Here is a 15,296-nt window from a genome sequence, read left to right as displayed (position 1 = left end):
GACACTTAAACAAAGTGAATTATCATCATGTGAGATGAAACCGAAAAAAAAAGTAAACAAGGTCATGGGTTTGAAGCCCGTTGAAGCCTGATTTTTTTTTTCCAGGCTCTAATTTCACAATTGCTTAAAGTGTATGTGTAACTGCGATGATCAATCATGTTTTCATATCTTTCTCCGCAGTTCAAATATATGATCTTTCACATGTTCACTTGTAAACCAGACAGCTCTTGACATAATATTCAAATTCTGTTCTGTAAAGAACTTCTTGAAGGACAACGGGAACTGTTACAACGAAAGAGGGATACTTTAGTGGCTTGGCGTGGCGTCTGTCGTTTATTTGAATCAGACACTTGCCATAATAGAAAGCGTAATTCGCAAATTGCGTCACAGGTGCCATGCCCTTGCGCTTTTGGAACCGTTCAAGTGCGCTTCTATCACGAACGCTCAAGAATGAAGCTTATAAGATGCGTCATACAACGACGCAAAAACGTTTTGGAAAAGTTGTCAGTTTCTTCTAAAAATCTATCTCAGGAATGAAATACCAGAGGGAATAAGACAGTGGAGGTCAATCATTAACAAATGTGCACAATGTGAAAGAAATACAGCGAACTATAATTGGAATGACACTCCTGTGATTACAAATACGGAAAGTGAAACTAAACGGGCGGAACTACACTTGACTATTATTTTGCACGGTAGTGTTACTATTAGAGAAGCGTCCTTAAAAAATTAGCGTTCCGTTAAAAAACTTTGTGGTGTGGTCTTTCTGCATGATTTGAAATTAACAGCATCTGTATGTCTCGCGGAGTTAGAGGGCTTCATCATTCATCCATCGACGACAATTTGGGCTATCATGAGAGCATAAATTAAATGCCAGTGAAGTGTATTGAAAAATTAGCTGAGACATGCATTCTAACAATACAAAATCAGCAACTGCTGATAACTTTTACGTAATGCCCTTCTTAATTACAAACACATCGATCACTATTATCTACATTCGGGAAATTTTTAGGAATAAGTTTCAAATCAATTGAAACAACTGAAGCACAGGTATTTCTCAGAACACAAATACTAATTCGTGTTCCCGCTGGCGTTTGTTTGATTCATTTTCAATCGATGCGACGTTTACTGAGAACATGTCCATTTTCATAAAGAAGAACGACGGTATATATAAGGGAAGTAAACATACAAGTAAATGGAAATAAAATCCAAAATGTCACTCTCTACGCCCGTTGATTACAAACACGACGTTTCGGCACTGACTAATTTCGCAATTGGATTTGTTCGGCAAGTTTTACTGTTTAACATCTAGGGTGGGCCCACCCACTTTTGGAACATAGCGGCCCGCTGCAATCTGGTGCGTTTTACTGATTGCTGAGCCTTGATGGTGGTGGTACCACCTGCTTTGACGAGCACTCCACGGTTGATATTCCATGGCTTAATGAGTTGGCTGTACTCTGTCTCCCCTTTGATCGCCAAATCTGCGAGTATCTTTCCAATGACAGGCACGAACTTCATACCCCATCCACCTGTGAAAAGGACGATGCGGTTATTGCTGCGTGCTTCTGGTAGAAAATCCAAAACAAAACCGACGCCGTCGTCGTCTTTATCACTGGATTCAGCAAAGCCAGCGAGGCATGTTGAATGCTCTTCAGCTAATAGTTGGGGAATAAGAGAAGGCATTGATTTCTTCACAAAGCCACTAGTGAAACTTAGGGCGTCTTGATCGAGTGGCCTGTCGGTAATGTCTGGAGGGTCAAACTTGAAGTCAAATCTCTCGCTTGATGTGAATGCTGAACCAACTCTGGCGTAATCTGGCCGCTTCTTTTCGCTCGGGAAACCATAGTATAAGTTTAAGTCGTTCTCTTTCGGCTGCCCAAAAAAGTACCAGATAGGCCATGTCTTCATTGAAGCTGAAGGTGAAGAAGGGCTTCTATTGAAGTATGTGGAGCTCCACAGATAGATGGTGAGGTTGATCTCCTCCGTGAAGGTGGGTGTTAGAGTTGATAAGACGCTGTTAACATAGCTGCCAGGCGTCAGGATCACTTTCTTCGTTCGGATGCATTGCGGCCGCTGATCGATCCACACTCTCACCTCATTCTCCAAACTGTAATCAATGCATTTGACAGGCGCATTTTCCACTAAATCAGCTTTACCTGAACATTTCAACATCTTCTGAAGGCCTTCGATAACGGCAGGTACATTTATGGTGCCCCCATCACCAACATACAGAGCTTTTGGATTATCGATGTCGTTAACCGCGTCCGAAATGAAAGAAAACCGCTCATCGCTCTGAATTGCCTCTTTGCCTTCAAGCAAATCGTAGTCAGTTACTCCCAACGCTTTGAGGTTTTCTGCAGCCTTGTCAATGTTGCCCTCACTACTTTCGACAGTAGCATCGCCAAACCAAAGGCAGCCTGTTCTATCCAGAAGGGAGCTGTCATTTAACTCTTGCATGAGCTTGTCCCATTCTTTACTTGACTCGATAGCCAGTTGGCACAGATATCGCTCTGAGTAGCAGATACGAAATTGGCGACTAAACCCAGGACTTGAACCATATGTGTTTCCAAATTTGTACTGCTCAATGATCATTACTTTCTTTCCCTCTTTGACAGCGTACTGGTACGCCGCGGATAATCCCATGGGGCCACCACCGACCACGATCACGTCGTATAATTCAGAAACACTTGCAGCCATGATCGTTTATTTTGATGCTGTTCTCTTTACGCGATCTCTTCTCCTGATCAGTCTAAATTACTGACGTGGATGAACTGTGAATTGAATGATCCAAAGTGTAAAGAAGAGGTGGACATTGGGCAGTTCTGAACACCGCAAATTCGGCAGATACTACCGCAATACCGCAACAAAAATCGCTAAATACCGCATTGCTTCAATACCGAGTCTAAAAGGAATGTCACACCGAAACCAGTACTCTGTATGTTAAAGTTTAGAGGAAATATCACGGAAATAGCAATTACGAATTTGTTACTGAACGTTAGGTCACCTAATTCTCGATTTAGACAAAGTAAGTAACATACCGACCGCATTTCGAGGTTAAAATTACCGAAATGCCGCAAGAAAAATTGTCCAATACTGCAATACTGCAAACCACAATGTCCCCCTCTAAAAGACTTAGTGGTTAGGAGTCAAAGGTCTCACGTCTCAGGCGTTTGAAGACGTTCAATTTCCCATTAATTATTTGACTGCCAATAAAAGCACAACTTCCTTTTGTATGTCCTTACCGCTTGTAACTTCAGTCAGACAGCAAAGTAGTAAAGAGCTCGTGCTTGAATGTCGAAGCTTAAGTCAAAACTGCTGCAACGAAAGCAGGAAGCTTCAATGTGAACTGAAGTCAAAAAGCCATGAATACTTTGGTTTAAGTTTCACAGGTCGATGACTGAGTAGCCACCAATCAAATGCGTCCTAGAAAGCTTTCAGAGCTGCCGTTTTTATGACACTGGAATTAAGATGACATTGCAAAGAAAAAAACAAATTGACATTCGCTCGATCAATGACGAAACAACGCTTCGACAACCCATCCGTCCAAAAAAGGCTGTAACCCTGTAGTTTTCGCATTACTTATTTAACCTGTTTTATTTGTGCAAGCAAGCTGGAAATTCGAGCAACTTTAAACAAAATGAGGCTCAAAGCTGCACTAGTGGACTTGCAGCCAGGGCTTCAAAACCAGACACGGCTCTTGACATAATGTTCAAATTCTGTTCTGTAAAGAGCTCCTGCTTGAATGACGAAGGCAACTGTTACAAAGAAAACAGGATGTTTAATGTGCTTGGCGTGGCGTCTGTCGTTTATTTGAATCAGACACTTGCCATAATACAAAGCGTAATTCGCAAATTGCGTCATAGGTGCCATGCCCTTTCGCTTTTGGAACCGTTCAAGTGCGCTTCTATCACGAACGCTCAAGAGCGAAGCTTATAAAACGCGTCATACAACTGCACTACAAATTCTTTGAGAATTGCTTCATTTCTTAGAAAAATTTACTCCAGAAAGTGATTCAGATGGAATATCAGAGGGAATAAGAGCTCAATCAATCAAACACGTCACAATGTAAGGGTGCGGTGATTATTTATTGCCTGGGGGGGCGGAGGATTTTTAGGGGGAGTCATTTGATTTTTAGAATAACAGAAGGGGGGATCAGTCATTACTGAGGACCCAAAAGGGGGATCACTAAATGTCACATGCCCATACGGACTTGGTGGACGGCTAATTGGAACTCTAAATGGTAACTTAGCAGTTTTCAAGCACTTGGGATGGTTAGATTGCTCGTATGTCAACTGACATCAGTTACAGGGTTCTCAGAAGAACGGCGGAAATACAGCGGCTGTAAAATCGAATGTAACCACTTGCTCCGGTCATTAAAATTTGTAAACATATAACAATAAATTACGATTTACAGACTGAGACGTTTTAAGAAGAAAATAGTATTTTTAAAAGGGATACAGGACTACTTGCTAGGTCTAATTTTATGGTCATAGACAACTCATTTTCCGGAACGCTTTACCTTCCTCCCCCCTCCCCCTCCATTACCAAGTCTTTGAGAATTGTCATTTTGCAGAGCAGTGTTACTGTCAGAACAGTGTCCATTGAGACGCCGACCATAGGCAATGGTCAAAGGGAAGCGAGAGAAGAATCCGAAAGAGGAAGATTGCAGTCTCCCTATGCGACTCCCTAAATAGGAGGCTAAGTGACCAAAAATCGTTTCACAACAAATACGGTTTCCGCTACTCGATTGGAAGCAGTTGAAATTTATTTTTCCAAAGAGTTATATTATTTCTCTTTCTTAGAGTTCATTTCCAGCAGTGGTGGTGGGCAGGGGGGCGGGAGGGATGAGAGGTTGAAGTTCAAAGCTGCACATGCGTCGCATGGGGGAAGGGATATATGTAAATAGTGTGCCCAATTAGCGTTTTCTAAGCTTACTACCATTGACACTTAAGTAAAGCCTTTCATTCATTCATGGAAGGTTGGAGTTCAAAGCCCATTTCCAAATATCAAATAATTAATATTGTTAGCGGCCGAAATTCACTTGAACATTCCTTATTAGCTGCATTTGCAAGACAACTTCCGCCATGAAATGACTGGATCAGCTCAACAAGGAAGGTCGCTGATCAAGCTCGCGTTGAAACACGAATGCCTTGTTTATGACACTCAGCTTGCCTTCACTAAAAGTTAACTTCTTCCTTAGAATTAGACCAGGCGTCTTTAAAAAAAAATATCTCTAAATTTTCAACCTTTCTTGCAGCTGATGCCAACATAGTTATTTGCACTTTGTTTCGAAAACAGTCTGTTATGGACTGTTATCTTCGGAACCGCGGGTAAGTCGATAGTAGAGCTTCAGTGTTTAAGACAGTAAATGGTACTTTTCCATGCGAGCGTCAATGACCCGTCCCTGGACTGTCAGCTGTAACATGCCTAGCCTTTTGCTACCAAGAACAGTTATTTGACTGCCAAAAAAACCACGACTTCTACTTGTATGTCCTTACCGGTTGTAACTTCCGTCAGACAGCAAGGTAGTCAAGAGATTCTGCTTGAATGACGAAATCAAAACTGTTGCAACGAAAGCAGGATGCTTTAATGTGGAAGTCAAAAAGCCGTGAATACTTTGGTTGAATTTTGACAGGTCGATGCCAATCAAATGTGTCCCAATAAGCTTTCAGAGCTAAAATTGTTATGACACTTAAACAAAGTGAATTATCATTATGTGAGATGAAACCGCAAAGAGAGCAAACAAGGTCATGGGTTTGAATTGCTTAAAGTGTATGTGTAACTGCGATGATCAATCATGTTTTCATAGTCTTTCTCCGCAGTTCAAATATATGATCTTTCACATGTTCACTTGTAAACCAGACAGCTCTTGACATAATATTCAAATTCTGTTATGTAAAGAACTTCTTCTTGAATGACAAAGGAAACTGTTACAACAAAAGCAGGATGTTTTGGTGGCTTGGCGTGGCGATCGTCTTTTATTTCATTCAGACACTTGGCATAATACAAAGTGTAATTCGCAGATTGCGTCATAGGTGCCATGCCCTTAAACCTTTGGAACCGTTAACGTGCGCAGTGGCAGATCTAGGGGAGGGCCCGGGCCCCCGTTATTTTGGGTAAAAAAGAAGAAATCACAGCAGAAAGAAAAGCCGGCAAGGCAAGCAAAACAAAACTGGGCCCCCCCGCCTCAGCTCAGGGTCTGGATCCGCCACTGGTGTGCTTCTATCACGAGCGCTAAAGAGTGAAGCTTATAAGATGTGTCATACAACAACGCCAAAACGTTTTGGAAAAGTCATCCGTTTCTTCGAAAAATTTACCTGAAATACCAGAAGGAATAAGACTGGAGCTCAATCATTAACAAATGTACACAATGTGAAAGAAATACAGTGGATTATAATTGGAATGACGCTCCTGTGATTATATTAGGAAAGTGAAACTAAACGTGCGGAACTACACTTGACTATTATTTTGCACTGTAGTGTTACTATTAGAAAAGTGTCCTTAAAAATCAGCGTTCCATTCAAAAACTTTGTGGTGTGGTGTTTCTGCGTGATTTGAAGTTAAGAGTTTCTATATGTCTCGCCGAGTTAGAGGGCTTCATCATTCATCCATCGACGACAATTTGGCAGGGGTGTAGCGTCCGTGTACGTACGTACGCTCGTGCGTACAGCTGAAATCTGGAAAAACATTTTTCTTATTCCCTGAAAGTTTTATTTAGAGTTACCATAAAATCTGGTCGACTTTTAAATTTTAAATTGCTGTCTATGTGTGTAAGTCTCTCCAGTACCTTTTCATAAAATCCACAAACGGCAAGAAACGTAATAGTGGAGTGACTGACAAAAGCAAAAAATTCTACCCTCCACGGCCCCCACACACGTAAACATTGTAAACCCTAGGTTTATACCGTTGTTTTACCCCCTGTTTTTGTTGTGGCTTGCCGAAAACTCTAGAGATGGGTAGAATAAAGAACTAACTATTGCATTTTCCCTTGCATTTATTTATTGAAATGTCCCTCGGAAATTGCAAGAAATGGCATTTCCGAGACCTCGAATTTCAAAATTTTTCGGGGGGAGACACCAGTTACGTTTGAAGCGCCTTTGGAACTCGAAATTTTATTCTTGTGCGTACACCTTCACAACCTCACGCTACGCCCCTGAATTTGGGCTATCATGAGAGCATAAATTAAATGTAACGTATATTGAAAAATTAGCCGAGACATGCATTCTTACAAAACAAAATCAGCAACTGCTGATAACTTTTACGTAATGCCATTTTTAACAAGATATACAAAGATTATCATTATCTAGATTCGGGATAATTTTCAAAAGAATATGAGGAACAATTGAAGCAACTGAAGCACAGGTATTTCTTAGAACGCAAATACTAATTCATGTTCCCGTTGGCGTTTTTTTGTGATTCATTTTCAATTGGTGCAACGTTCACTGAGGACATTTCTGTTTCAGACAGTAGGACGACTGTGTAATATAAAGAAAGTCAAAATATATATAACTAAACAAATAAATTCCAAAACTTATTGATTATGACCCTGACTTTTCTTCACTACTAGTTTCCCAATGGATTTTTTGGAGAGTTTTACTACTTCACAACTTAATTTGTTCCTCCTACGGGCCTAACCACTTTTCGAACAAAGCTGCTCGCTGCAAACTGGTACTACCTTTTACCGATTGCTGAGCCATGATGGTAGTGCCACCTGCTTTGACGAGAACTCCACGGTTGATATTCCATGGCTTAATGAGTTGGCTGTACTCTGTCTCCCCTTTGATCGCCAAATCTGCGAGTATCTTTCCAATGACAGGCACGAACTTCATACCCCATCCACCTGTGAAAAGGACGATGCGGTTATTGCTGTGTGCTTCTGGTAGAAAATCCAAAACAAAACCGACGCCGTCGTCGTCTTTATCATTGAATTCAGCAAAGCCAGCGATGCATGTTGCATGCTCTTCAGCTAATAGTTGGGGGATAAGAGAAGGCATTGATTTCTTCACGAAGTCACCAGTGAAGCTTAGAGCGTCTTGATCGAGTGGTCTGTCGCTAATGTCTGGAGGATCAAGCTTGAAGTCAAATCTCTCGCTTGATGTGAATGCTGAACCAACTCTGGCGTAACCTGGCCGCTTCTTTTCGCTCGGGAAACCGTAGTATAGGTTTAGGTCGTTCTCTTTCGGCTGACCAAAGAAGAACCAAATAGGCCATTTCTTCATAGGGGCTGAAGGCGAAGAAGGGATGCTGTTGAAGTAGGTGGAGCTCCATAGATAGATGGTGTGGTTGATCTTCTCCGTGAAGGTGGGTGTTAGAGCTAATAAGACGTCGTTAACATAGCTGCCAGGCGTCAGGATCACTTTCTTGGATCGGATGCATTGCGGCCGCTGATCGATCCACACTCTCACCTCATCATCCGAACTGTAATCAATGCGTTTGACAGGCGCATTTTCCACTAGATCAGTTTTACCTGAACATTTCAACATCTTCTGAAGGCCTTTGATAACGGCAGGTACATTTATGGTGCCCCCATCACCAACAAACAGAGCTTTTGGATGATCGATGTCGTTAACCGCGTCCGAAATGAAAGAAAACCGCTCATCGCTCTGAATTGCCTCTTTGCCTTCAAGCAAATCGTAGTCAGTTACTCCCATCGCTATGAGGTTTTCTGCAGCCTTGTCAATGTTGCCCTCACTGCTTTCGACAGTAGCATCGCCAAACCAAAGACACCCTGTTCTATCCAGAAGGGAGCTGTCATTCAACTCTTGCATGAGTTTGTCCCATTCTTTACTTGACTCGATAGCCAGTTGGCACAGATATCGCTCTGAGTAGCAGATACGAAATTGGCGACTAAACCCAGGACTTGAACCATATGTGTTTCCAAATTTGTACTGCTCAATGATCATTACTTTCTTTCCCTCTTTGACAGCGCACTGGTACGCTGCGCATAATCCCATGGGACCGCCGCCGACCACGATCACGTCGTATAATTCAGGGTCACTCGCAGCCATGATCGTTTGTTTTGATGCCGTTTCCTTCTAACCCCGCCCACGCGATCTCTTCTTCTGTTCTGTCTAAAGTTTTAGTGTGGATGAACTGTGAATGGAATAATGTAAAGACTTAGCAATTATGAGTCAAACGTGACCTGTCTTAGTAACCTTAGAATATGCATGGTAATGCCGCTAAAAAGTCTTTGAAAAGTGCGTGGTTCCTTTTCTTGAACAGATAAAACATTGCCTAAATATCTGGAGGGGGGCATAGTTGGTTAAGATAAGGTTGAGCCTGGGTAAATTTCTGAGTCAGTGTGTTCTTAAATTTTAGTTAATCTCAGCTCAGCCTCATCGTTCTTATGAAAAGGTCCTTATAAAAAATAATACGTGTATAGGTAACTTGTAACCACAGGGGACCCACACACTTTATCAGCAATAAAAATAAATGTACTGTTATTTACCTGTGTTCCTGTGTCTTTTTGAGTCGTTTAGAAGGGATTTGAATGAAGCGAAGGCGGTTTACATTTCCGAATATTATTTCGTCTGCCGCTTTGTAATTATGACGCTCCGATTATGTCTCAAGTCTCGATTAACGTCGTTAACTATTAACTCTCATCGCGGAAGAGAAGGAGAAAAGGGAACTAGCCTGCGTAGGAAGCGATTTCGTCGGGTTGGAGAGCAGAGAAAGACCGAGAAACGGGATTTGCGGTGTTTTGCCCGCGTGGTAATTCTTTGCTCCCGAACCCCAGAGAAACGCTTGCTACGCAGGCTAAAAGAGAACGCGCGGCCGTTATGAAAGCTGAGAATCTCTCCCCCCGATGAGAGTTAATAGTTAACGACGATGATAGAAACTTAAGGTGTAATTGGAGCGTCATAATTACAAAGCGGCAGAGATAATATTCGGAGGCAAAAAAGACACAGGAACACAGGTAAATAAAAGTACACTTATTTTTACTGCTGATGTAGTGTTCGGGTCCCCTGTGGTGTAACCTTTGCTGCAGCTGAGGCCAACGTAGTTATTTGCACGTTGCTTTGAAAAAAATTTGTTATCTTCTGCACCGCTCAACGAGATCGTTAGATAGAAAGGTTTTTATTCCTTAATAATTGCAGACGAAGTCGATAGCAGCTGTCATTTTGAACAGTTTCATGGTATAAACACCAAATAGCACTTTTCTATGCAAGCGTCAAGGATCCCTCCCCCGTTCTGTCAGTTGTAACACACCTAGCCCTTTGATATCAAGAACAGCTCTTTCGCTACCAATACAAATACAATTTTTAATTGTATGTTCTTACCGGTTGTAACTTCAGTGGGGCAGCGAGGTAGTAAAGGGCTTGTGCTTAAATGACGAGGTGAAAACTGTTGCAGCGAAAGCAGGTTGCTTTTATTTATGTGAAGGTCAAAAAGCCATGAACACTTTGATTTCGCTTTGACAGGTCGATAGGTGTGTAGCCACCAATCAGTTGAGAGCATAAGTTGTTATGACACTTGAATAAACACTGATCACGCCTCCTGCCAGTTGGGATTTTGAAGCCTATTATGTTTATTTGAAATGCTTCTTTCTTTTAGTTTAAGCATAGTTAATAGAGGGGAATGGTTATGAAACCCTTCAAAGTTCTTTGTTGTGTGTTTTTGTTCGCTTTTTTGGCCTTGACCGTGCACAAAACACAATAGTTGTTTACTCCGTACTGAGGAACTAACCAATAGAAACGTGTTGGTTACGTAATTCATGCATAGTGTATGAGCGCAAAACAAAAGATTCTGCACGGTCGTGGACCTTCCAAGACAAATCTTGGCATCTTTGTTTGCTCCTTTGAGGTTTACCGGGCTTCATAACCAGTCCCCTCTACTAACTATGGCATGACCGAGTAGTTGAACTAAAGTCCACCGAGAAAGAACTCCAGCTAAGTGGTCAGAGCGGGAGTTGAACCCACTGAAAAGAACACAGGTTGTTTTCAACATCTATGACTTGACACTAAATAGAACACAACTGAGCTGTTTTCGAATTCTTCAGCCTTGACACTGAAAAGCACACAGGTTGTTTTTAACACCTATAGCTTGACACTAAATAGAACACAACTGAGCTGTGTTCGAATTCTTGACAAAGGGCAGCAGACGACACACGCCTCGTTAAATCCAGCTGGCTGCCCATTTCTTACTTTTATCAAAGTATTTAATGAATCTTCGAGTCATTCTGGTATTCCATTTCTGGCGTAAAGCTTTAGAAGAAGCGGAAAACTTTTTAAGAAGTTTGGCGCAGTTTTATGACGCGTGTTATAAGCTTCATTCTTGAGCGTTCGTAACAGAAGAGCACTTGAGGGTTCCAAAAGCGTAAGGGCGTGGCAACCTATGGCGTAATTTGCGGATTACGTTTTGTATTATGCCAAGTGTCTAATTAAAATAAAAAACAGATGCCACGCCAAGCCCCTGCTTTCATTACAACAGTTTTCCCTTTGTCCTTCAGGCAGAAAGACGTTCTGTACAAAACAAAATTTGAATATTTTATTACAAAGGGCTGTCCGGTTTTGAAGCCCAGGCCGCAACTTTATTTGTACAGCTTTGAGCCGCACTTTGTTTAAAGTCGCTCGAATTTCAACAGTTCCTTGCACAATTTATAAAACACATTAAATAAGAAATGAAAAAAACTACAGGGTTACAGCATTTTTTTTGGACGAAAAAGTGATCGAAGCACAGAACTTTTCGTGACTGATCGAGACAACGTTAATTTGTTTGCTTTCTTTGTAGTTTCATCTCGCATAATAATAATTTACGTTATTCAACTTAGGCACTGAACGCTTATTTACTATGTTTTTAGCTTGTAGTTAATCTCAGCCTCATCGTTCTTACAAAAAAAAAAAAAGAGTACGTGTATAGGTAACGTGTAACCTTTGCTGCAGTTGAAGGCGACGTAGTTATGTGCACATTACTTTGAAAAAAAGTTGTTTTCTTCCGTACAGCAGATGAGTTAACCGAAACGCTCAACGCAAGATCGTAAAAATTTTTTATTCCTTAATTATCAGTGCATGACAAAGCCAATAGTAGATGTCGTTTTGAAAAGTTTTCTGTGCAAGCGTTAAGGACTTCTTCCCCGTTCTGGCAGTTGTAACATGCCTAGCCTTTTGATACCAAGAACAGTTTTTTGACTGTAAACAGAAACACAACTTCTAATTGTATGTTCTTAGCGGTTGTAACTTCAGTCAGGCAGCAAGAGCTTCTGCTTGAATGACGAAGTTGTTGCAGCGAACTAGGTACGATGCTTCAATATGAAATTCAAAATGCCATGAAAACTTTGGTTTGACTTTGACAGGTCGATGAGCGTGTAACCACCAATCAGCTGAGAGCATAAGTTGTCATAACACTTGGATAAACACTGATCACGCCTCCTGCCAGTCGAGATTTTGAAGCATGTTACGTTAATTGAAAATGCTTCTTCATTTAGTTTAAGTGACATGCCTGCGAACTAGCTGGTTGTAGCTAAGCGAATCCACCACTATGAACATTCAACATATAACGACAACAACAAAGCTTATTATCATTATGCGAGATGAAACTGCATAGAAAGCAAAAAACTCAATCAGTCACGAAACTGAGCTTTTCGATCACTTTTCTGTCCAAATAATGGTTGTCACACTGTAGTTTTTTCATCAGTTATTTAGCCTAAATTCAGAGCTAATGAATCTTTATCGCTGGCTACAAGCCAATAATCTAACCCTTCACATCAAAAGAAAAAAAGCCAACTAATTAGCAGAGTTGATCATGCTAAATCATTAGGTCTGATTATTCTGATTATTCGTTTGGTAAATTGACTTTACCCAGGCCGCGTAGGCGTGACACAAATGAGCTGTCTTCGAATTCTTTAGCCTTGACACTAAATGACACACAGATTGTGTTCAAATTCTTAAGCCTTGACAATTAATAGCACACAGATTGTTTTCAACATCTGCAGGCCTGACACTAAATAGAGCACAACCTTGGTTAGGGCGCCAGACTTGAACTCCGGAGGTCGTCGGTTCAAGTCCCGCTCTGACCACTAAGCTGGAGTTGTTTCTTGCTAGACCCTAACACCTGAGAACTAGCTAGTTGTAGCTAAGAACATCCACCACTATAAACACTCAACAACAACAACAATTATGGGAGTGTCATTGTAACGATAATTCACTGTATTTTATTCACACTGTGCACATCTGTTATTGATTGAGTTCTTATTCCTTCTGGTATTCCATTTTTGGCATACAGTTTCAGAAGAAACGGAACACTTTTCAAGAAGTTTTGGCGCGTTTGTATTATGCGTTTCGTAAGCTTCATTCTTGAGCGTTCGTGACAGAAGCGAACTTGAACGTTCCAAAAGCGTAAGGGCGTGGCACCTATGGCGCAATATGCGAATTACGCTTTGTATTATGCCAAGTGTCCGATTAAAATTTAAAAAAAAAAACAGACGCCTCGTCAAACCACTTAAGCAGCCTGCTTTCATTACAGTTTTCCCTTTGTCCTTCAAGCAGACGTCCGGTACAAAACAAAATTTGAAAGTTTTATTACAAAGGGCTATCCGGTTTTGAAGCCCAAGGGACCGTTCATTTTTTATAAGGTAGGGGGGGGCTAGTGGGACTTGGGGGGGGCATGCGAAAAAAAATGGCTTTCGAGGGGGGGCCATCCCAAAAAAATCAGGGGAAAAGGGGGGGTCACGTGAAATATTTTAGTAAAACTTTAAAATGGCATAATGTCTGAATATCAAAAAAATTGCTATAGAATAAACATAGAAGGCAGGATACAAATTTATTACAAACTTTCCTTCTGCTTTAAAAAAACGTTTGGCGACATAAAGCATTTGTAGATACTGAAACAAAGTATTTAACACTGTTATTTTCGAATGCAACTTTCACTGGCACTCATCTTCATCTTCGCTGTCGTCGAGTTCTTCGTCGCCGCTTGTGCTGCTATGGGAGTCTCTTTCACCAATGCTGCAAGAAGCAGCAATGCTTTCCGTCAGAGTATACTCTTCAGGGTACATGAAGGTGTAAACATAATCTCTGACTTCCTGCTTAAGGTTGGTGGTGATTCTGCTTCTTGCAGCATTGGTGAAATAATTCCCTTCCAAGAGCGCGACGTATGGCCCATCTCTTCTAAATAACGACGTGGCAACATCCTCAACTTTAATACACTCTTCCGGGACGGCCGCTCTAGGAGGGTACACAAGGCATTGTGGAAGATCATTTCCTAGCGGGTTTCCAACACAGATTCCATAAACTCGTTGGACGTTGTTTTCAGTCCGCTTCCTCTTTCTTTCATTTGACTTTCTGCGGTTTTCTTTTTTCCTTCTCCTTTTGTTGATGTGCTGTTTGAGTATGCCCTTGAATATGCTGTTATAATTGCTCTTCTTATTTTCTAGTGCTTCCATGTCCTGCGTGACCTTCGTCAACTTAGCTTCTATACATTTGATCTATTTTACATTAAAACTGTGGGCAAATTCTTCGCCCTGCTTCAAAGCAAGCCAATTGGACTGAAAGAGTGTGGAATCGTGTTCCTTTACATCTTTCAATATGACATTCAACTTTTCCACCATTGCTCTGTGCTCTTTGATGGAGAAGTCCAGTTTTCGTCCATCACTGGGCTTCAACTGGTACCCTGGCATGGAAAACTCACTCGCCCTTTCTGAACAGCCATCCGCACTTAGAAAGATTGCTTCTTTTGCTTGTAAGATGTCAAACTGCCTGGATCGTTCAGCTGTAAACCTTTTCTTAAACGACTCGTCGCTTTCGCCATTATTGCGCATTTTGGAATGAGCCTCTTTCATGATGCTCATGTAGTAATGCACTCTTTTCCCGATTGGAAAAGCCCTTCTTAGGTATGTTATGGTTTAAATTTAGTTTTGGCTAAAATTTTCAAACCAATTGGATTTTCATTTCTCTTTGTTCTGAATTATGACAATGAACTTGAGACACTGAAAATTAAGAAATTTTAAACCATAGATAAATTTAAACCATAACAAGTATGCTAAAATTTATAAAAAGTAATCCACTATTTGCAAGATTCGAGAACACTCATAGCTTTTTGTTCTACCTGCACAGGGCAACATTTATACATGCCTGTCACTAGAGTAGAGGGAAAAACCTTCCAAATAAAGACATCTGTAAATTAAATGTAACAATGTGTTTCACACAACACATCAACAAATTTCCAGTTTTCTCACAACACTTTGTACTTGGTTCAGTATCACAATGCAGGAGCAAGGAAAGACTCTGTTCCAGGCCACTGTTACTTCCGTAAGATTGAGAAGTTTATGAATGAGCACTATGAGGAGGGGGAGAACTACA

General features: G+C 41.2%; 2 protein-coding genes across 3 annotated transcripts; both read right to left on the bottom strand.

The window, feature by feature from the left end:
• Nucleotides 1-113: 113 nt before the first annotated feature.
• LOC145470781 (putative bifunctional amine oxidase DDB_G0291301) lies at nt 114-10,296 on the bottom strand. 2 transcript variants are annotated; one of them, XM_081454620.1, is made up of 2 exons: nt 10,281-10,296; nt 114-2,771 (listed from the first exon to the last, which is right to left on the bottom strand). In XM_081454620.1, the coding sequence occupies exon 2, from the start codon at nt 2,695-2,697 to the stop codon at nt 1,309-1,311; it is 1,389 nt and encodes a 462-aa protein (XP_081310746.1). In that variant the 5' UTR covers nt 2,698-2,771; nt 10,281-10,296; the 3' UTR covers nt 114-1,308. The 2 variants fall into 2 exon arrangements, with proteins under 2 accessions (XP_081310746.1, XP_081310745.1); XM_081454619.1 differs by lacking the exon at nt 10,281-10,296 and adding an exon at nt 3,243-5,721.
• Nucleotides 6,425-10,242, bottom strand: LOC145470784 (putative bifunctional amine oxidase DDB_G0291301). Its single transcript, XM_081454622.1, has one exon. It carries the CDS (start codon nt 9,006-9,008, stop codon nt 7,623-7,625), a length of 1,386 nt encoding a protein of 461 aa, XP_081310748.1. The 5' UTR covers nt 9,009-10,242; the 3' UTR covers nt 6,425-7,622.
• Nucleotides 10,297-15,296: the final 5,000 nt, after the last annotated feature.

Source organism: Orbicella franksi, chromosome 15 (assembly GCF_964199315.1).
Source record: "Orbicella franksi chromosome 15, jaOrbFran1.1, whole genome shotgun sequence".
Classification (NCBI taxonomy): Eukaryota; Metazoa; Cnidaria; class Anthozoa; order Scleractinia; family Merulinidae; genus Orbicella; species Orbicella franksi.
Note: the sequence above shows the minus strand (reverse complement) of the source record. Positions and strands in the feature narration are given on the sequence as shown.